Source organism: Candoia aspera, chromosome 1, assembly GCF_035149785.1.
Source record: "Candoia aspera isolate rCanAsp1 chromosome 1, rCanAsp1.hap2, whole genome shotgun sequence".
Taxonomy (NCBI): domain Eukaryota; kingdom Metazoa; phylum Chordata; class Lepidosauria; order Squamata; family Boidae; genus Candoia; species Candoia aspera.
This window is the reverse complement of record NC_086153.1, coordinates 115604660-115628630: the sequence shown is the minus strand read 5'-3', so window position 1 is coordinate 115628630 and position 23971 is coordinate 115604660. Positions and strand designations below refer to the sequence as shown.

The 23971-nt window shown below is 35.3% G+C and overlaps 1 protein-coding gene across 2 annotated transcripts in view; it reads right to left on the bottom strand.

Moving 5' to 3' along the window:
- Positions 1-3872: 3872 nt before the first annotated feature.
- Positions 3873-23971, bottom strand: part of RNGTT (RNA guanylyltransferase and 5'-phosphatase) — a 143988-nt gene continuing 123889 nt past the window's right edge. Inside the window, exons 14-16 of one of the 2 annotated variants that reach the window (XM_063312254.1) lie at positions 13862-13928; positions 5901-6024; positions 3873-4524 (exon numbers count right to left, since the gene is read on the bottom strand). In XM_063312254.1, the coding sequence (XP_063168324.1) occupies positions 4364-4524; positions 5901-6024; positions 13862-13928 (352 nt within the window). In that variant the 3' untranslated portion in view covers positions 3873-4363. Of the gene's footprint in view, positions 4525-5900; positions 6025-13861; positions 13929-23971 lie in introns of those variants that run through there. The other variant, XM_063312263.1, reaches the window with a different exon arrangement.

Genomic DNA, 23971 nt, shown 5'->3' with positions numbered 1-23971 from the left:
AAATACCACTGGGCCTTTTCTAGGCATGTTGTAATGCTCTGTAGTGCTACTACAGGGCAGATACCTCAGTATTCCTATAACACATTGTCTTTGTCCATATGGCACAGAAGAGTTTGAACTGATTACACGTGTTCTTTTGTATTGCAGATTTTAGTTGATAATGCACCAGAATCTTATTTTCCCCCCTTTAGCAGCAATCCCTGGCCATTCAGATGACTTCTGTGTTGATTTCCCTCTCAAGGTCTTTTATGTAACATATATTGTTGTGAAGTTTTGTTCCCTAGCTTCAAGACTCGATCAGGAGATTCATAGTGAAAAGCAAGCCTGAATGCTGTTATTTCCTTATGGATGTTTTTTGTTTGCTTGGTTGTTTTGGTCTCTTCATACTTGTTTGTTGGATGATATAATACAGCAGTTGAAGTTCTCTCTCTGCTACCAGAGAGACTCAAAAACTGGAGCATTGGCTGAAGGAGCCAATCTGGACTGAGTGATGGAGGCCAATTCAGACCAGCTGAACAGCCAAGGCAAGGTTGGACAAAAGTCAATCAGCACCAAGAAGTAATAGGAACTTAAAAGTGTTGTGTTTCCAGCTATCCAGCTGTATCGACGACTTCCTAACGTGTGTCTTGCCCTCTGAATTGGATGTCCAGCATTTTCTTGCTTCTTCATCTATCCTGCTGCAATCTTTCCCATCCAACTCTTGTATATCCATCTATGTATATTCTTGTGTTTGTAGCTTTTCTTGCTGTTACCCATTTCTTGTAAGTTATCTACTTATCATGTAAATCTTCCAACATTCTTTCAGTAAACTAAGAAAATAGTACTTAAATGCATTCTTTGCTTGTGTCTCACCATCTAAAACTACACCAAGGTACTTAATGTAAGTTTTACTCACTGCTATCTGAATATGTTGTGTGCATGAGTGCATGTGCTGGATTGGGAGTTTCACAGCCTTTAGGGCCAGAGAGAGACAGATACAAGAACTGGACCCCAGGAATGGCAGTTTGAGATAATAACTTGCATAAGCATTAACAGAAGACACATGAAGTGACTGAGCTATAAAGTAGTTCTTATCCCTATGACGGAAAGCAAACTGAAAACCTCTCCAGGCTTTACAATTATAATCGTTTTCATTTCTTATACCTGTCTCCTTTTAACTTTTAGCTCATTCGAAAGCCACAAGAGTTTCCAAAGTTGCCTCCCTTGTTTTTTCATCTCTTGGGAATGGTTTCAATTATATTTTTGAGAAGTTCTCAACTCTCTTGGTTATTTCTGAGGATTTCTTTCCATTAGAACATGGTTCTGCAAGAGCTTTATAGGGTTCTGTGAGAGACTAAGGACCCACCCCGCAAAAAACAGACTCAAGCACAGCCAATTTTTTAATCACTAGAGCTCTGCCTTTTAGGAAATCAAACCAACTCTGTGCTGCTGCTAAGAAAACTGCATTGATGTATCTATGGAGTTAGCAAGACTGGAGCTCAATTAAAAGATACTACTTTCTTTATATTAACTGTAGATGTTTAGCTTTTCATGTCTACTAAAGGATTGTTGGAAAAAAGCTATGTAACTTTGCCTGGATTTTCTACTGCTAAACAGTTTGAATCATAGAGTTGAAAGGAGCCAAATTTGGCCAATGAGTTCAATCCGCTGATCAGTAGAGGATCTTATATTTTGCATTCCGGGGTAATAGAAGTTAGATTTTGATCTTTTCCTATGTAACATCCTTTCAGGTATTTGAAAAATGTTGTCATGTTCCCCCTCAAATTTCTCTTTTCAGGGTAAAACATTTCCAGTTTCTTCAAGCTCTCTTCTAGTGTTTCGTTCTCTGATCACCCTCATGGCTCTTCTCAGTCTGCCCCAGCCTGTCTGAATCTTTGTTAAAGTATGATGCCCAGAACAAGATGAAACACTCAAGGTGGAATCCGACTGTTGCAAAGATAAGAAAGTGAAAATATTACTTCCAGTGATTCAAGCAGTCTAAAACTGCCTTTGCCTTTTGTGCAGCCACAAAACACTTCTGATTCATACTCAGTCTGTAGTCAACTACAATTCCAAGATCTTCCCAAGTACTATTGCCAAGACAGGTATCTTGGCAGCTGTTTCCTAAATGTATATATTTATGTGTATATATAATTCCCACCCCAAAAGTCTCTTGAATTTTTGTCTTCTGGGCTATTAGCTATCCTATCCAATTTTGTGTCTTCTGCAAAAGTGATAAGCATTCCCTCCACCTCTTTATTCAAGTATCTAATTAAAAAAAAAAGTTGAACAGAACACACCTCAAGACTGAACCCTAGTTGATACTTCATGTCAATTTGTCTGCAGCACTACCACAATTTGTTAAGGAAGTTACCCCATCCAAAAATGAAATAAAATTTGGCTGGTTAAGTCTTATTCTTCCCATATCTGGCTAACTACTGAAAATCACTGCATGGTTTTCAAAGTCTTTACAGGGTTGATCTGTCCTGGAATTTTCCCAGGGATTGATGGCAGACTGGCTTGTCTGTAGTTCCCTGGATACTACTTCTTAAAGATGGGGCAAAGATTTCTCACAGATAATACATGCAGGTTTGATCAGACCATCAGCTCACTCTTTCAGTACCCAGGACAGGAAGGGCTACTAGTATTCATGTAGCCTGGAGAGTGAATCTAATTCAAACTAAATAGCAAATTTAGGAAACCTCAAATTTCATATTCCTGTTCAAATTGCCTGATGGAACATATACCATTTTCTCAAAAAAGGCTGCACCAAAATAGGAGTTGAGTAATTCCAATTTTTCCTTGTTACCTATTAGCATTCTGTTGTCTTCACTCAGCAGTTGGTATACTGAATCTTTTCTCTTCCTTTTATTTTGAATATATCTGAATAAGCTTTTGTTGTTGTTCTTAGTATGCTTCACCAATCTCAGCTCATTCTGCACACTAAAACAATCTATTTAATATTTTAATTGCATAAAATAATCAACCACATTTATTCCTTCAGTGCCTGAAAGATAAATATTTTAATAGACAGACTCCAAAATGGGCACTGAACAAAGCACAAACTGCATTTCCATATATTAGACTCAGGAAAAATATTAAACTTTAAAACTATGAACACTAAATGTTCTGTTTGACTATCACTATATAACAAACAAATTTGCTCAGATTAGAGGTTGATTAAATAGTTGTAATTCGTACATAAGTACTCTTAAAATGCCAGCTGGTTCCTTTTATAGTCAAGTTGTGAAAATGTTTACCATTACAAATATTCCTCTATTTTAAACACATTATACTCCTCAGTATCAGTGAAATGCTTTAGTGGCAGAATAAACAGTTATCCCTCAGCTAAACCATCCAGAAGTATGATTCCCTCATTTAAAACAGAAAATTAAAACCACAGATTGTGAATGATGCTGGCAATCAGCTAAACTGACTCTTGCTTTGAAAACTGAACATCTGAACTGAACCTAAGGGCGTATGATTCTATCTCCCTTCATGAAAATATTTCCTTTTCTATTAACTTTTCTAATGGCCATTCTCCTTGGAATGGAGACTAAAGGTCACTTTTACGTATCACCAACATATTTTCTGGCTTTTCTTCTATTATCTCTTTCTAGGAAACTAACATTGTGTTGTTAAAATGGCTAGTCTTAATGAATCTCACATGATGTACATCTTTTGATATAATGTGTATGTATTTGTACAGAAATGGGAGTTAGTTTTTATATCAATGACTGTTTATGTTTTGTATTAACGCAGAATCTAATATTAAAACAGATTCAGCAAATATTTTGTTCAAGCTAAAAAACCACTCAGAGCACATCCAATACAATTTTTATATAAGACCTTGTAACGTCTTTAATATAAAAGTCTGTGTTTAAAAAAAATAGTGAAACCTGGTAAACTTTTATTTAATGAGAACATTAGATTACCATTTGCTGTTATTTTTAAAACAATGACCTAAGAAAGAACTAAACTAAATGAAACAAAACAATAATAAGTAAAGATAACACCACACACTCACTGAAACACCACTTTAAAAAAAAAAGAGAGAGGGGGGACATTTTTATCATGGCTTCACAGTTCCAGATTGCTGGTATAAAACATCAAATTTGAAAGTTACCTACCAAACAATGGCTTTCCACTGATTTCACACCTTTTTAATCTAACCCTTTGGATTAAATATTTTTTGAATTTAGAAACAATGTTCAACTTGTCAAGTAGAAAACAAATCTTAGTTCATGATGTGGCATTCCAAAAAAAATGCACTTAAGTATTTACAGGATATTTATATCACCTTTTTGTAAATGTTTTAAATCCATACACATCATTTTGTAGAATCATAAACAATTCTGCTATTGTCTTGGTCTGAAGAGATAGGCTATGATAGCCGTGGTCTTTTAGGTGGTGGCGGCGGCATGAGTTCAGTGTCAGGATCTAGGTGATGTTTACGTGGTTGTCCTGGAGTCACAGCCATACATTTTTCAATGAATTCAAAAAGGAATTCCTTTGTCACTGGGTGTTGTATACTGTTGCATACAGCTGGGGAGAAGTAACACATTGTGAGATGGAGAAGAACAAGGAAAAACATTCATTCACAGCTGTACTTAACAGCTTTTTTTCTCTCTCTCATCTCCCTCCTACTCAGTATAGTGAACTTTCCTTATGCTTCCTTCCCCTCCAGGGGCAAAAAAGATGAATAAAGTCCATCTTAAGAGAATGGAGATTCTCTGAATTCAGTGGATCCAAGCCAATCACCTTGCAAACTTCTATGAATATGACAACATAATGCGTGCCATGAAGGAAAGCCTTGTCAATATTTTAATACCATACAAAGCCAAGTTCAACTAGTTCAAACAAAAGCAGCAATAGCTTCCCATCACAATGTTCCTGAAAAGGACAATTTCTACCTTGACTCCTAAAACTCCTCATACTCCCAAACTGGAAGTTTCCATGTCAGCAAAGCCTGCTTCTTCTCCAGCCTCTGAGACCCCTACTACTGAGAAGTACTGAATCCTGTGATGAACAGCCTGGTACATGCCTTGTAACTACGTAATTCATTTTGATACAGTATTTTCAGAAACATGGGTCTAAAAGGTTAACTCATTACTGTAAGAAGCAATTAAAACATTTTAAACACACTTATATGTTTTCTATTAAATGTAAGTGATTGTGTAAGTTTAGGCATACTATATGTAGAAAACTTATGAGGCTATTTGGGGGAAAGTTCAGATATTTGTGGAATTTCATGTTTTTGTGGGAAGTATTGATACGTAACCCACACAAATATGGAGACCTGACTGTATGTGATTATGTGCGTTGTCAATAAAAGTTAGTATCACAACAAATAATCCAGTACTTAAAGATTTTTTTGTTACTTTTGTTACAACATATTAATTGTATTTCTCTTCTGGATTTTTTGAAATATGTTTTTGTCATATGAAATATACAGAACTAAAATGCATTTAGTTTGATCTATTCAACACTGACAATAATAATTTGTAATGAATTTTAAAGCATTTTTCTTGGGAAAAATAATATTGCCTTACATTTTTCATTATATTCCTTTTAGTATTAGTAGGAAAATTAGAATGCACTACATAAACAACCATTTTTTCGTAGTTTTCTTCTCTTGTATTTCCCATGATTTACAAATTACTTTAGGATGTGGAAATTTTCACTGAGTAGTGGCTGTCTTATTTTGAATACAACTGAAAGTACCAGACAAGAGACACCCACCTGAAGTGAATGCTTCATGCCAGTCCAGATGTTTGTTTCTAAATAGGCATGAGTCAAACTCCAGTTCTGAACTCAAATTTTTACTGAAGCCATGAGAACATTAAGGCAATTTTTTTTTATTCATGTTGGCTAAAGTTTAATAACGAAATGCAGATATAGAATCAATTTACTGCACTCACCCATTGCTGTACTGTAAGCGTTGGGAAAACTTTTGTCTATCCTTTGTCTCATGAAGACCCAGCTGTTGTTTTCAAACTTGCATTCTATTATCTTATTATCATATTGTTTCAAGTCTTTTGTTACCTATATTAAAACATAAACATTTTTGTTGCAAATAAAAAGAGTCATTTTTTCTCAAATTCAGATACTTCAGTATCAACTTACTAAAACTATGAATGTTTGCTACAAGCATAATATTATGTACCCCAAAGATGTAAGAAACTTGATAAAATCAGAAAACAGTCAGGTTAAATTTTAATTTATGAATACATATATACTTGAAAACATAACATCCCTATAGGGCATGTAATTTTTTAAGGGTAAAAAAACCTGTAATGCAGAAATGCAAAGGATTTCTGTTCAAATTAGAAGATGTTTTATTCTTGATGTCATTACACACAAAGAAGTAGAATATCAAACAGAATACAGAAAAGTGTGTACCTTCTATTATTTGATCAGGAGAATATATTCCATAAGCTCCTAAAAACTTGCCAATTTAGATTTTCAAATGAACTATTCTTGTCATTTGAATTAGTAAACCTATTCCAAAATCCACTTTTGAAATTATCCAAAACTTCTGTAATTCTATTTCTCCTCAAACTAACAATATTATGGTCACACAAAAATTATGAGTTTGTACAGGTATACAATGATAAAAATTCGAATAAACCAGGCACAAAACAAGGACAACTAGTAAATGTATTATCTTTTCCCTGCCCATGTGTGTTATCTGCTTTCCATCTGTGTAGAGGTTCTCTAAGTAAGGGATGGGGAAACTGTGGCCTCCAGATGTTGACAACTGCAGCTTCCAATATTCATGTCCATTAATATCCTGATTGGGGCTGCAGGGAATTATAATTTAACACATTTGAGAGTCAGAATTGCCACATACCTGTCTTAGTGCCTTTATTATAAAATAATCTGAATGCTTCCAGGGTTGAATTCATTAAAAAAAAAGTTAAACCATAGGCAGATATCTTTCAAGCTGTATTTCACTGTTAGATTAGCAGTAAATCATAGAATTACTTGCATCCACTTACCATTTTATTTGTTTTGGACACTTTATCTTGTGCATCTTATTAGCCATGCAAAATTTTAAAGTAGCTATGGTAACCTCTCTTGTTGAACATGTTTTATTCTGCTAAACAAGACCCATGCTATGATTGTTTTCATCATCTGAGAAATGGTTTCTGTACTACAGTCTGGAAATGAATAGCCTAATCTTGCCCCAAGGCAATAGTTTACAATGATTTCTCATTACCAACTAACAAAACAGAGTATTTCAGTTTAACTAGCATCTCAACACACTACTGTTGAAGCAGCAAGGTACTATTTTGTTCTGAAGAAGTTTTAACAAATTCTCAAACCCTTAAAAAATAGTTCCAAAAAAATCCCCCCATTCTCTTAATTTTAAATTATTATAACTTCTGTGGCAATTTAAATTTCCTTAGATCTAATTATCACAAGTGCTTCCTCTTAACCTCCTTCCCCCACCACACACCACACTAATTCACATAACCACCGCCATGATGGCAACTATACTGATTTCTGGTGGGACAGTAGATTTAAATCTTTTCGGCAGAGGTGACATCATGAGAAATGTTGGAGTTTTACCCACCAAGTTATGTACCACAAAATAGGGTTAGCATCATTCCCATTTTGTTAGCATGGTTAACTGCCCTGTCCATCCATAATCTTTTTTTATAGCATATCACATTTATGTCACAGAAAAGCACTTCTCAGCCAGATGTTTTACAGTTATGGAATCAGCTAGTCACCTTCAGGAAAATTTATCTACTTTCCTAATCCATAGTGAATACAACTGCACAGAGGAAAAAAATTAGGCTGTGTAATGACTTGGAAATTAGTATTAACTGGTAATCACTGCCAAGTAAAAGTTTTATTTTTATTTATTTATACACACACACACACACACCCATCCATCCATCTCCTGGTGAAGGAGGAAAAGGATATTATTGAACCACCTGCTTGAGAAGGATAAGTGGGGGGAGAACATTTATTGTAGCCAATGACTTTCACAAATCAGCATTCTTTGCAAGGCTGTGTCAGTTTATCATTCTTGCAGTGTTCACAGAATGAAAATAGCAGAAAATTATGTGCTTGCTCTATTTCACTGTGACAATTAAGTGGCATTAACTAACTATCTATGTACTTGCTTGGCCATTCATTAACAATCTGGAAGATCTTTCCAGAAAATGCTAACATCTGCCAGTACAACAACCTAAATGCATTTTCCTAACAGAAAGTGCTGATCAGCTTAAACAATGACATGTTACTATAATTACTTTGAATATGCAGGGGGGAGGGGTAGAGAAGAAAACATTCCCCCCTCCCCCGTATAATTTATGTGACCACTTTCTATTATAATCACTTACCTTGGGCAATGAGATCTTGAAAGATACAATTCTATATTCAGAAGTTAAAGCAATAAAGAGCTTTTTGGTACCTTAAATACTTAAAGCCAGGGCCTGTCTTCAGACTGGCCGAAGTTGTGCACCTTTATCTTAAAGGTTCACAACTTCAGCCAGTCTGAAGACAGGCCCTGGCTTTATATGGCATTTGGAGGGCTGTAATTGGGGCAGGGCTAGGGAGGGACATTGAGAAGTTTTAAGGGGTAAAATGAGTGCATTAAACATCCCTAAGAATTAAGGAATCATTTTGCCTCTTAAAATGCCATCATCTGCCCAGAATGCCCCATATTTTTGTTCCCAGTCCACTTTAGGGAAAACATTTTACATCCCCACTTTAAATTTGACTCCAGAAGGTCTAACTCCAGAATTCCACTAAATTTAATGAGCTAATTCTCTGCTAAATACATGTCGGATTGCATCCTAAACTACAGGGAGTAATCAATATGATGAATAAGTTCCACACTATTTCAGATTATCTCTCAACACAAGGAGGAAAAGTAAAACATTTTCACCAGGTCTGAAATGGTACTCTGCTACAAATTTTTTCTATAAACATAAATGATACCAGGTCTTCCACTTTTTTGGGCAAAGAATTCTTTCTCCTTTCCCAACACACCTACACACCAAGGAAATTGTACTTTCCTTTTGATTATATCCTAAGATTTATTTATTTATAATGGTTTGTTTAATAAACTGTAATTAAATAAACAGACTTATTGAAAATTGCAAACATAGGATGTGGAGCTCATTTCTAAATAGTCACTTAAAAGACTATCCTATCAAGTCATGCAAGAATAATTTTAATCTTTTCAGGTGTTTATCAGTTACTGAAATACTTGCTAATTTGGTGAAACTAAACACTCATAGGTATAGCATCCTTTACCTGCTCAAAAATTTCACCTGAAACAATGTAACTAATCAATAATTATACACTAGTTTATATTATTATAAGGTAGTTACCTCAATGAAATGAAATTAAGGCAGGGACACATTTATTACTTAAAATTAATACATTTAATCTTAGTTAAATTTAAAATTCTCCCAGAAAAAAATATAATTAGTATTGTCCAACTTTATGTACCCTTTTTAAAAAGTTGGGTATATTAGAAGAACCACCAACCCCCTCCAAAATAAACACAATCAAAAAATAAAAAACAGAGAAACAAAAAAGTTGTTAGGCACTCTCTCTTCCCCCTGGCCCAACCTACAAATCACAGTTGAGTAATATCAGAAAGCAACACTGTTTAAAAATTAGGATGGCTTAGATTCAATGATAGCAGCATCAGTAAAAAGATAGTTCTTCTTTCGTAAGAGAGACCCTACAGAGTTCTCTACTTTTCCTATCCCATTAATGCAGCAACCAGCAATCTTTGGTAATGGGCTGCATTCTGTTTTTGTTTTGTTTTTTTAAAAAGGATTTTTAACCTCCAAGGGCCACATGGTGCAAGGGGATAACATTACTAGAAAAGGCAGTCAGCTTTTTCCTCCCTTCCCTTTGCTCGAAGGAAAGCAAGTGGAAAATAACTGATTGGCAGAAGATTGTATCTCACTTCCACACATACAAAAATTATACAAATTAGTGATCTGCAACAGGATTTTGACAGTTTAATCCTGGGGGAGACACATGTAGTTTGCAGCAATGGCTTGTCCATCTCTGAGCTAAAGCTCTTGATCCAGGGGAAGCTGTCAAGAAGTCAAGAAGTTTTTACTGAGTGCATTTTTCCTCCCACTCCACCCACACTTTTTATCTATGTTAGTTAGAAAAAAACTTGGTATTTCACAGAACATCCTGATTATCAATAGCATTAGAAAACAATTCTGCCATCCTCAAATATAAATATTCAAACTACATCATAATTGAACCCATTTTATTTTTATCTCAACTTTTCCTAATAAAATTACATTTCTGCTATTTTTATTTTTTCTTCTTCATCTTCACATGAAATTGATATGCTCTAGGTGTATTAAACATGCATAGCTAGAATTTATACTGCAAGGTATAGGACTTGCTTCAAAGACCTTGAACAGGAGCAGTGCCTATTGTCGTTTATCCCTAAGGAAAAAAATCGAGATGATTTTAAAAAGTGCACATAAAGTTGGACAATTAATTTACAGTTTGCATATTTGCTTTTCTGTTTTTTCTTGACAGAAGACTATCCAACAATGCTTCTCTTCACTACCTTTAGTGGGAATTTCTGCCATCTTGGAATACAAGCATGGCAACAAAAGGGTGGCCTGGGCAGGCAGAGGGGAAGGGCTGGTGGGCAGGCCAGTTGGGTGTGGTGCATCTGAATGCAAGTGCAGCAGCTGATGGCAAGAAAGGCCCTGGGAAGATCAGCGGGTGCACAGGCACGGGCCATGCAGAGGAGCCTTGTTCTACTTGCCCCACAAGACCTCCTTAGAACTGGTCTGAAACGGGTGTTTCAGTTCAGCCTGGTGGCTCAGCCAAACTCCCCAGCTGCATTTTATTTTCTGTTTCATTTATACCTCTTCTGTCTAGTACACAGCATGGATTTTTATCCTTCTCAGAAAAAAAGAAAAGTCACATATAAATCATATATAAATAGGATCCCTAAAAAGTAAAAACAAAAGGTAGGGACCATTCTTCTGCAAAAGTTTACATGATAATATAGCCCACATATATTTAAAAAATAACTGTCAGATATATTTTGCAAAACTGCCCCCAAATCACCATATAAGAACAGCTCAACTGCCACAGCATTTGAGCAATTCAGAAGGGTATAAGATAGAACACATTCCTTCACTTCTACTGTTTAACTTTCAAAAATGTTGTCCTTCGCCCTTTTAAATAATAAAACAATGTTTCTACATATAGTCCCTCTTTGTCAAACACAGCCCCCAGTTGGTATAACATGAAATCCAATACATGTTTCTGTTAGAACAGCAGAGAGGCCATTTCTTTTGGTGGTTGGGGCTCCACTTATTTACTTCACAGCTGATGGCTGCTGGGAGACGGGTGATGTAATAATGCTACTGGCAAGGCGTGGACCAAATATCTGAAATGTGATTATACTTTTAAAGATGTTTTAACCATATCTGAGGTTTCTTTCATCTTTTACCCTTTAATTGTATGCTAAAATCAGCAGTGCCTCATGCCACTAATTTCTGGTAGCTTGCTGCTGATGGGGGACAGAGGAGGGAGATTGCTTGTGCTTGTGTGTGTGTGAGTGTGTGTGTGCGCGTGTGTGTTAGCAGAAGTATCTTCTTCTAAGGAACTGGAAGGGATAATTCTCCCTCGCTTCTTGCACTCCCCCCCCCCACCAAATACATTATAAATAATTTGCAGGGCTGTAGAGTGTAGAAGTTTTGCTAATACAGTATTAGATTCTACCATTTGTAATGTTCCTGAAAACTGATGACATGTCATTGCATTACATTTTAAATATATACTTAGAAATCAATGAAAGCGACAAATCTCTATTTACAAATCAATATAAAATTGGTGTGCTTATCAAGGAACAAATATAGATTTCAATTTTCTCATTGTGTATGTGCCTGATGTTAATTGTGGTCTGCCATATACACTAAGTGAAATGTCCTTTGTATAGTATATAGAATTACAATATATTATTAAAATCTCAGTTTCTACATATGAACAAACCATTTAAATCATATGCAAAGTATGGGAAAATGAACAGGAATACTTTGACACTTACTGTTATTCACTATGTCACATAAAACTCTGAAAAACTAGGTATTTGAAATAGTTTTTTTCCACTGTGCTTTGCTTCCTAGCAGCTAGCTTTATTCAAGTTTTTTAAAAATGCAAATGAGAATTCAGCATTGGAAACAATTATGCTAATGCTGCCAGAAAATGTGTTTGCTTTGTTAAATTGAGCTTCAAAACTATTTCAATTGAACACACATTTGTAATTGCAAGTAAGGCCTATTCTTATATCCAATTCAAAATGCTTATTTTATTACAGCTTATTACAAATATGCTGTCTAAAATGCAACAGCATGACTCTTCCATTTCTAGCCCATAATTTTATGATAATTATATGTAATAGTATGCATGAGCTGATTTCTGTTCTTAACAAAGACCCAGATTGGCACAATAGCAGTTCTGCTTTCCCTGTGGTATAATGCTGCCTGCATAGGAACATTCTTCAATAAGAAGAGATAGATTTAATCACGTGCTTTTAGTTTTATATTCTTTCATCTGGGCTGCAGTACACCAAAAGAACAAACATAATCTCCAAAGACTAATTATGGTATGTACAGTAGCCAAGGTTGGCAACTATGAAATATGTCTTTTATTAACTGTCTCACATTTAAATGTTACTATGGAAAACATCAGTTCAATCCTGTAGATCTGTTATTTTAACATGAAATTATCTGAAGGCATCTTCATTCAGGCAAGGTTCCAATCACATTTCTATAAATTAAATTATTGTGCCAGTGTTATATTTTAAAATGTTATACTATTTTGCCTTTGACTTAGTCACAGCCAGGTCATCTTTCTATCATTTCAACAGGATTCTCATTTGGTATGAAAAAGTTTTTTCCCATATAAGGCTCTGCACTCTATATAGAGTTTCCCTTAAAATACCTTACAGGTATTTCTGGGTGCTTTATTAAAGCAGTAAGTGTTTAAGAATTGGAAATCATTTCACAAAAATTAAATATTGTCACAACATGGTTAAGACAATCTGGGTGGGGAGAGGAGAAAAACAGTATCAAGAGCCACCTGATTAATTATGCTCATCTCCCTAGGGCATGTATGTAGAGTTTGGTCACCACCCCTGAAAAAGGATATTGTATGGCAGGAAAATACATACATGACAAAACAACTACAATAATTGGGGGCTATTTCAGGCCCCCTATGAGAAAAAAATTGACTATCTGTAGATTTAGAGGAATTTTTCTCCCTCTCTCACAATTTGGGGTCATTTCTTAAACTAAAATATATTGATATTCAGAAGTGATAAAAGCTAAACCTTCCTTATACAATGCATAGCTAAACTATGGGATTTGCTGCCATCAGACCAATTGATAACCAGCAATTTAGTCTGTTTTGAAAGAGGACTGGATAAATGAATAGAGAATTAGGCTATTAATGATACTAACCTTGATAGCTCTTTATTATGTCCAGAATTGCAGGCAGCATATCTTAAGTATAAGAGGCTAGGAAGCACCAGTGGAAACAGCTATCCTCTTTCTATTTGCAAGCTATTAGAGAGTATTGTTATTCTCTCTCTACAATAATACAGAGATTAACCTGAAATCATTTCTTCCTCATGAAAAAGCTAAGTATCTCTGATTCAAATATGTCTGAAAAGAATGGACTTAAGAAAGTAAAGAGCAAAAATATTTTAAAGTATTTAAATACTTCACCAAAGTATTTTTAAACTAAGCTGTTTTATTTCTCAGAAAGTTGCAAATGCTGAGTATGTAAATACTACAACAAAACACACACAAAGCAGTGTAACTTTACCTAGGCAGAAACTTACAAAGTTAATTGTTACCTTAATTTCTGCAAAAGGTCTATCTAAACTTCCAACATAAAGCAGTCCGACATTCCGTGGGAGAAGCCTAAAAAAGAAAACGTCTAATTAAAAGCTACCTAAATACCATCATACCATGTTATTTACATGTTTTGATAAATACATGTAATCTGTCCTGGGCCATACATATCCTAGTTAACATACCTACTATTGAAATAGTGTAAAATCGTATCAATACAGTATACAAAAGTACATGCTTCATATTTCTTTCAGAAGGTGCTTCCAGAAAAGTAATTATTATGCTTAACAAAGCATGAACTGATTAGGGATGGACAAAACCCGCTCCATTATTTCTACAAAAATTTGTGCCTTACAAATAAAAGGTTATTATGTTTGGAATGAATATGTTATTCTCACAAGAATACAATTTTCTAATTGATATGTCACTTCTTAGCTGGAATCCTAGTATTGGAATACTTTCTCCCTCGCTGAAAGATGGAGATCTGACTTTCAAGTTATATCAGGCTTCAGTGACTAATGATGATAAATGCATGTTTCTAAAAGATCTGTGGAAGTGGCCACACAGAGATCCAACACAGATTCAAGTTTAAGAAAAGACAGGGTCAATGGCCAGAGTTCTTTGTAAAGATTTTACTCAGAGACCTAGTTGGAAAACATGACTACATAGAAGCTGCCATAGTTATTCCATATTATCTGATAAAGATCCCAATCCACCAAAGAAATATTCATACAAGACAGTTACTGAAACAGGTGAGTTAAAAATATAAAATACATTTTATCTAAAATATAAAAATTCTCCAGATCTTCAGATCTCAAACTTTTATTTCAGACTTTACCTGTAAGCCACAGACAAAGTCTGTTGTTTCCAAAGCAGTCGGGACAACTGACATAATATATATAATTTGTGAAATTATACAATAGATTTTATGAAGTTTGCATCGATTTATATTGTTTGTGCAAGTGACTAACTGAAACAAATGACAATTATGTCAATATGTCAATAACACTAATGACAATAAATTGTATAAATTCAGATTTAACAGATATTTGGATTTGACACTCCCCCTCTTTCCCACCAGTGTCTTTTAAGTTGAGGTTTTATTCTACTTGCATGTTCATAATGGCATGGATCTGTGGCATAATTGTATTTCTTAATTTTTAGATTAAAAGACTTCTATTCTCTTTTCTGGTCCTAAGGGGGCCCATAAATTGCTATATATCACAAAAACAAACCAACAAAACACAATATAAATAAAAATTAAAAAATTAAAATCCGAACCTTAAATCAAAAGAAGCAGAGATAAATTTAGTGAGGTAAATATCATTATAAGCTAAATGAAATAAACTTGTTTCCATGTTTGCTGGCTGGGGAATTCTGGGAGTTGAAATCGACATTTCTTAAAGCTGCCAGGGTTGAAAAACACTGGTCTAAATGCTATCGGACAATGTGAACAGTACTGGGATCCCCAGTGTGGTGCTTAGGATTCCAATGTGCCTGCAGATACCTTTCTTGCTGCCCATAACACTTCCTGCCTGTTTTTTTTTCCAATTAAAAAGAAGAAGAGGGGGCCTAGCATGCTGCAAAGCAAAAAGTTACCCTACAACATCACACTTATTTTCAAATATCTGCTTGGATCACAAAAAGCCTCATAAACATCCATAGAAAATAAAAACGGTAGATGAGTTTAATCTACATAGATCCTTTTTGTTGTTAAAATGCTATCCTCATCCTATCCCCCCATTTAGAATATCTATAAGTTTTAGCAGAACAAATGACTACAATTCATTTTTATCAGATTATTATATACAAAAATAATGCCATCCATGAAAAGAGCAACAGCATTTATTTAATGTAGGAAAACAAAAGTAAAATAGTCCATGACAGTTGCTGCTGTTGCTATTAGATCTGCTTCTGTAGATTGTAGAAGAGCATGTTTAGTTATCACTGAAGTTAGTTTTCTCTTGCTCTGGTTGTTTTACATATTTTTTTACATAGGTACTAGCGTTTTCTCCAAATCTTGTTCTCCCATGCAATCCAGAAAGAAATTGTGTTTTTAAATAATTAAGCACCAAAAGGCATAAATTCAATTTAAAGTTATTAGTTAAAGTTAGATAAAAATTTGAATGCAGAAAAGTTGCAAGCTGGCAGTCAAGTCTATAATTCACAAGGTTTCAAGATCAATCGCAACTTCATGGGCTATATTTATTGAAAGGCATATTTTTGTTAAGCAACATTTATAAAACATGTTTTTTACTTATCAGTACAAAACAAAATACTAAAATCTAACTGGAAAAATAAAATGTAAGTTTTATCTTTGAGTTATAATTATTGTTTCCTTTTAGTTTAGGGTTCTGGGGATGAGCACCAACAGTGAAAGTTGCTAACATTTCAGGATAACAAATAAGAATTCTTTATTGCAACTTATTAGAAAAGTTACCTGTTGCTTATGGAGAGATACAGTTGTAATCAAAATTATTCAACCCCCATTGCAAATCAGGTTGTCAAAATGTACAGACTTTCAGCTGTTTGCAATGAACAAATCAAACAAAAGCAATTGAAATAGCTCAACACAACAAATGCTTCAAGTGGTGTCCCCAGAGTCAACTGAAAATGCAACTTATAATGACTTCTCCAGTCTCAAAATTATTCAACCCCCTGAACAGAATCTGTCACAACAGCACACATACAATATGCAAAACAGGTGTTGTCTCAAGCACACCTGATGCAACTAATCAAGGGCTTCATTAGTTGCATCAGGTGTGCTTGAGCTGGAACACATGAAATACCTGAACTGGCTAGGGGTTTGTTGAGTGTCATGTTTGACTGCGTGTTAGAAATACAGTATGGCTAAGTCAAAAGAATGGTCCAAAAAGGTAAGAGAAGAGATCATTGCCCTTTACAAACAAGGAACAGGATACAAAAAGATAGCTAAGGCACTGAATGTTCCTAGAGACACCTTTGGAAGCATAGTTCGCAAGTTCAAAGTTAAAAGAACAGTGGTTACACTACCTGGATGGGGCAGAAAAAGGAAGGTGTCAATGGCTGCAACCAGATTCCTGAGAAGGCAGGTTGAGAGAAACCCTCAAGAGACTGCAAAAGACCTGCAGCAAGACTTGGTGGCAACAGGCACTGAGGTTTCAGTGAGCACAGTAAGGCACGTACTAAACACAGAAGGTTCCCATGCCAAAACTCCAAGACGTACATCACTACTGACCCAAAAGCACAAGAAAAGTCAGCTCCAATATGCTCAAAACCATATACTGTAGATAAGCCACAGAAGTTTTGGGATTCTGTTCTGTGGAGCAATGAAACAAAACTGGATTTTTTCAGCCTGATGGATCAGCGGTATGTCTGGAGGAAGAATGAAGCATACACTGAAAAGAACACTCTGCCTACAGTTAAGCATGGTAGTGGCTTGGTGAAGCTCTGGGGCTGCTTTGCATCCTCTGGCACTGGAAACCTGCAGCATATGGACGGCAAGATGGATTCATTGAAGTATCAGGAAATCCTAGGAGAAAACATCATGCCGTCTATAAGGAAGCTGAAGCTTGGGCATCATTGGACCTTCCAACAGGACAATGATCCCAAGCATACCTCAAATTCTACTAAGGCTTAGATGCAGAAGTAGTCTTGGAAGATTGTACAGTGGCCATCACAGTCACCTGACCTGAACCCCATTGAAAATCTCTGGTGGGATATGAAGAAGGTGGTTGCAGCACACAAACCCAAGAATATTACTGAACTGGAGGCCATTGCTCATGAGGAATGAGCTAAGATTCCTCAGGAACGCTGCCAGAAGCTGGTGTCTGGCTATGCATCTCGTTTGCAGCACGTCATAACAGCAAAAGGGTGCTCTACTAAGTACTGAAGATGCTTGCCATGATGGGGTTGAATAATTTTGAGCCTGGAGAAGTCATTATAAGTTGCATTTACAGTTGACTTTGGGGACACCACTTGAAGCATTTGTTGTGTTGAGCTATTTCAATTGCTTTTGTTTGATTTGTTCATTGCAAACAACTGAAAGTCTGTACATTTTGACAATCAACCTGATTTGCAATGGGGATTGAGTAATTTTGATTACAGCTGTATGCATTAACAGAGAGAAAATCTGCATTATAAGAGTTCAGAAAGCCCTCCTTGAGGCCTATGGAAGCTTTAAGCATGGTATGTCATGCCTTTAAGTTTTGTGTGGTAAGAACATGGCTGTGATGAGAAGCAAACATTTTAAATTGTATATTTTATTTATTTATTAATCAAATTTATCACCGCCCATCTCCCAAAAGGGACAAAGGTGGCCCAGATCAGTTCTCATTGTTTGAAATATACAACTGACTGTAGTGATAACTGGCTGAACTGGAGGGGAGGGGTCATTACTTTTTCACATTGAAACATTTCATTTTGGATGACTTTGCCTATGACATCAATGGAATGAGCACCAAATGCTAGTGTTCTTTGTTCAGTCGTATTTCCTTTATGTACCAGGAGGATCCAGATTAAGTTTCACTGGTAATATTCAGTGGAAAGATATGCAAACATTCAGAAAATCCATAAAGCGGTAAATACTTTTTCACAGAACTCTGTATCAGCTGGCTAATATTTAAGTCAGAGTTAGAGGTTCATAGACTTTCTCATATATAAGCATTATAAGAGTAATAAAAATTAAAAAGGACAGCTTAATAAATAGCCCCACATGCCTTTACCTTTAACTGACAGTTTCACTGTAGTGTGTTGAATACTTTGTCCATCTTATCTATAAATTATTCAAAGAATTGATCTTTTCTCATTCCTTTGGGAGATTATTATTTCATCTAACAGCCATTGCTAGAATTTTCTCCATTTTGGTGAAGTCTTAATTCTCCCTTCCTTTTCATCCCCATGTAAGGATGTTTTTGTCCTCAACAAAATATGTACAGGAAATAAAAGAATAATTCAAGCTTCCTCCGAAGTATTTTTTCATGTTTCTTGGACTGCCAGCTTTTAATTCTTGTACTGATTTTAATTCACAAGTAAGATAATTTGCTTTAATTCTGTAAAATGTTTGAAAGACTAAAGCAATTGTTTTGCAAATTGCTGAAATCTGTCTATGAAGGATGACAGCACTGCATTTCTAGAAGTGCTGAACTACTGAACAGTCTTTATTATTAAAAAGTATCATCTGACTATCTTTTATTTTCCCTTGTCCCCTTTACTTTTCAGATACTTCAATTATCTGAAGACTGATCTGATTAACATTTTAGTTCCTTTTTTCTTAGCCTGATCTCTTACCTGCTGAATATAAAGATATCAACATGAGGAAGAAAAAAGCTTCTATAACACTCTGCTACTGGATGTAAAATTGAAATGACAAGTGTAGCTTTTTAATCTGTAATGCTATCCTTTGTGTGAATTAGTGGAAAATCTACTGTTCCATCCTTATCTTTTGTACAAGTTAAAATGCTACCTTACAAAATTGCAGTGTGGATGATATACAACCAGCAGCTCATATAAATGATGGCACGTTGTTAATCTAATTAGCTGCAGGATGTTATTTCTGTATCCCTGGGCTCCAGTCCATTTTATCCAGTGTTCACTTGTTATTTTGGAACATCACTCGTATATAAGTGAATGGAAAAACAGGATAGACTAGAAAACAAAAAAATTCAATAACAAATACCAGTGGAGGTGCCCAGTTCCATCAGAGCAGGCACATTATTCTTGTAGTAAACTTTAGATTAAAAAATTGACCAGTCTTTCACTCAAAATATTTATAAACTTGACTAGCTTACAAATATTAGCAAACACACTATATTAGCAAACTCACTAAATGGATCATGTTTGTGTGTGTATCAAAATCAAATATGTCACTTTCACAAAATGAAATACATATATTAAGTTAGGATGCAAACCTTAATCATCTACTTTTGTTTAAACATGCTATTGTATTTCATCTGGATAATGAACTTTATTACATAAAGTAGAAAAAATGAGGAAAATAAAGTTGAACAGAATACAATATATAATTAATCAGGGCTTCCTTGTAGGTAAGGAAGTAGAATTGGTGTTTAACTATGAGGTACCTTATCAATTTAAATGGCTAGTAAAAAAAAATTAAAATGGAAGTAAGAAATCTGTTTTTAATATTACTTCCTAATTAGTGAGTCTTAACGCTCAAATGTTAATTTAAATATTAATATTTGGGATCCCCCAAATATTTCGGGGATATTTACAAAGATAGAACACTGTTTATTCAAGTTAGCTTGACTGAAGGACTTCCATCAATCAACAAAGTTTACATGACCAAACACCTGTCAATGCTACATAGCATGTAAACATTGCAACTACATTTATTACTGTTCATGTGAACAGCAACAATAACGACAGGTAGCCCTTCACTTATGTCAGCAACTGGGACCAGAATTTCCATTGCTAAGCGTTAACTGAATGCAATGGTCATTAGGTGAGGCAATTTCCTACCAGCTTCCCACAGCCAAGTCAGTGGGGAAGCTGGCAGGAAGTTGCAAGTCCCACACAGCTTGCAAGCAGGCCAGCAGGCAGGTAAGTGGCTACTGCTGGGTGGGAGAGGCTGCAAAGGTGCAAGGGAGGCACATCGAGACTTAGGGAGGGTGCAAGGGAAGTATGGTGAGGCTCCATGGGGATGCGCAAGTAGCCAGCACAGCGTGAGCACAGAGGGGCTGGGGGAGGGTGCACGGGTGGGGGAGATTTACCCCAGCGACTTGTGACCTTCCCTGCCAGCTTCCCCACTGACTTTCTGGGAAAGCTGGCAGGGAGGGTTGCAAACGGCACTCATGTGATTGTGGGGCGCTGCAACCAGTCGTAAGGGCAAGCCAGTCGCCAAGCGCTCAGGTTGCAATCACATGATTGCGGGGGTGCTGGGACGGCCGGAACTCTGTAGACCGGTCATAACCACTATTGTTTCAGCACCAGCGTAACTTGACAGTCATTAAACGAATGGTCATAAGACGAGGACTACCTGCATAGTCAAAAGAATGACACCAAGAGCACATCATTAAAGTATAACATATTAGTTCAAGGCTTGCAGGTTAGAAAACCAAATTCAGTCAACGTCTATCAAGCGTAGCATGTCTATATCCTAGAAATCCACTTTAGCTATCAGACGAAGGAGAATCCAGCCTGTAATCTAACACTATGCACTTTTACTCAAAAGTAAGTTATGGGTTTTACTCACAGGTCAGTGTGCATCAGAATTCAACTTTAGAGGTTTATATTCTCCATTATTTTAACTTACCTCCACTTGCCTATGAAAACTAAATTGTATGTTGTATTATTCATTATTTGTGATTAAGTTAAACTACAATATTGGATAAGAGAGTCAAAACCTAATTTTATTAAAATTTGGCAGAGAGCAATAGAACATATGGAAGATTTTCAATTTATTGTTTTTTTTTTCAACTTTTACCTTGCCTTTTTGGCCCATAGCCCATAAACAGGTTTATGACATCATCTCCACCCACACTGGAAAAACTGGCACAGAACAAACACGAAAACTGTTCTATGTCCTTCACAAATGTTTTTCACAAAAACAAAAAAGAGTGTTTGCCTTATTTTTAAATAGGCTTATATCTAAACAGACCTTCATCTAGTTTTCTGAAGCAACTAAAAATAGGGCATATAAAATAAACAATTTAAAACAAAAACACAAAAACTCACTTTTATGATTTAAATCACATTTAAATCAAAGTTTTAAAACAAGGGTTTCATTAAAAAAATGAACCCACCCTAAAGATATTAACATGAGTAACTTTTAATTATACTTTCTTCTACTTGCTAATGCTAACACAGAGATGAGACTTAAGTGGACAGATTATAGCAGACCTCTCTCTAAAACTACAAAGACAAAGCAGATCAATGAGCAGAGACATTCTGACATACGGGGATTTGAAGAATACGTTTCTGGTCCTGAAGTGTATAAAACAAACCTACTATGTAAAACAGACCCCATCCGGGACTATTTTGACGAAATTCAACCACCTGTACTTGAGGATAAGAGAGGCAAGCGTGTAAAATGCAAATGGTGCAACAAAATGTAAGGTCTGTTTGCCCAAATGAAGCATCATTATGAGAACTGCTGCTCCAGCTGTAAAACTCTGAAGGGAGCATGGGTACTAAAATATCATTCCATTTTTAATAGAAATTAATCTAAAAGTAATCAATATTGCTTTATATGGTAAATGTACCTTCTAGAAATGAAATTTACATCTCACTGTTAAAATTGTCCTCAGACAAAAAGAATACACTTTTAACTAGAACTGGTAATAGGATCTTCCACAGCAGTAACTAAATCATGACTTAAATCATTAAATTTGAATCTTCCCTACTAAAATTTTTGGGTTTCCAAGCAATTATCCACAAGAATTCTTACAAATGTCCTCCCCTTCCCCATTTTAAGTGGGTTACTTTTAATTCTTGGTTAATGGGGATTTAAAACTAATTTGATTTTGCCTTCTTGAGCAAAGCTTAAAACTAGGACATCTATTTCTTAATTAACAAATATTTGGCAAAATAGAGATGAAATTCCTAGATTAGTAAATTTATTAGGATGCTTTCTTCCACTATTCTAAGACGTACTCAAACTTCTTAAAATGCATGCATGCAAACAAAAAGCTGGTGCCTGATAAATGATTATTCAGTTGGCATCATACTGACCTCACCTTATTTAAGGACATTTATACAACTTAAAGAATTCATGTTTAAAATGTAGGCACAAAGCAATTGTCTTGACATCTTCAGTTCTCATTATAAAAATATAACTTGCATTGAAAGACTGGAAACATTTTCCTAATGTAAATTTTACTTCCGATTTAGTTACTGAGATAGCAATATGAATTTTACTTTGCTCCGTCTTTATGCATTCCATCAGCAAGCAGCAGCAGGACTATAAATCATTATTTTAAGGTATTGACAGTACTGTAATGCATTCCAACTCAATAAACATGTTGAAACATAGCTTTTTCACAATGTAAAGTATATAGAAGTACATTTGGCCATTCTTTATATAAATATAAATTAAATTTGTTCCTATTATACCTATTGGTCTAATAGAGGAAGTGTATTTATTTTTAAAAACAAACCAAAACCATCTCTTTTTAATCATGAAGAGCCCAGTCTGGTATGAGAATAATTCTTAATATCACAAATACTAATGATAACTTTGTGGTAAATTCAAAACCAGAGCAATCAATGCAGAGTCCACAGAAAGGGCCCAGCATATACTGGGCTTTATTTATATGTCACAGCTGAGAAGAAAGAGTTATTATAGAGTAACTATAATACATAATTACATATACTGTCAAAAACTATTCCAAAGCAAAATAATAGGGGCAAAAAACAGAGTAGAAGCTTCTACTTAAAGAAACACTCTGGGTAATGGCAAATGGGCACAATGGGAGGTGATATGAGGGATAAAAGAGACAATGCATAGATTAAGGAAGACAAAAGCAATGAACAGTAGCTGGTTTGTTTGTGGCTGGTGCTTGGTTAGAAAAAGGAAGAGAAGGAGACAAGTATGCTCTTTGTTTAATATTCAAGTTAGTCATTTATTGATCTCAAAGAATCTATAGAATTGGGAACTGCCCCAAATGGCACAAAGCTTCATTTTCCTTTCTTGAAAATGGAACCATTTATAGACAAAGTAAAAATATAGCTAAAATATTTTTAAATTCAATTTAATCAAGCTATTGGTGTCCAATGATTTACTAGTGAAATCCACTCGCTGATTTATTTGTGGTAATCCATTTGTAATACTAGTAAGCTTTACAGTGAAATACTGTAAAGCTCAGATCAAACTAAGCCAGTTCGAATCTGCTGACAATACCCAATATTTATCACTGTCATAAAATGGTATATTTCCCACTGCAAATATCACTCAGCTATGATAGTTTCATCTTCTGGTAAATCACTGCACACATCAAAGCTCCATTTTTAAAACACTAAAGACATCAGCACCGTAGCAGTCTGTGCCCGTTTTCCATTTTATTTTTTAAGAGAGAGAGAAAGAAAAAAGGCAGATAGAAAAAAACAGGAAAAATGTAAGATAGTGTGATAACGGTTATATGGATATCCCATAAAGGCTGAGTGCATAGTAATTCATT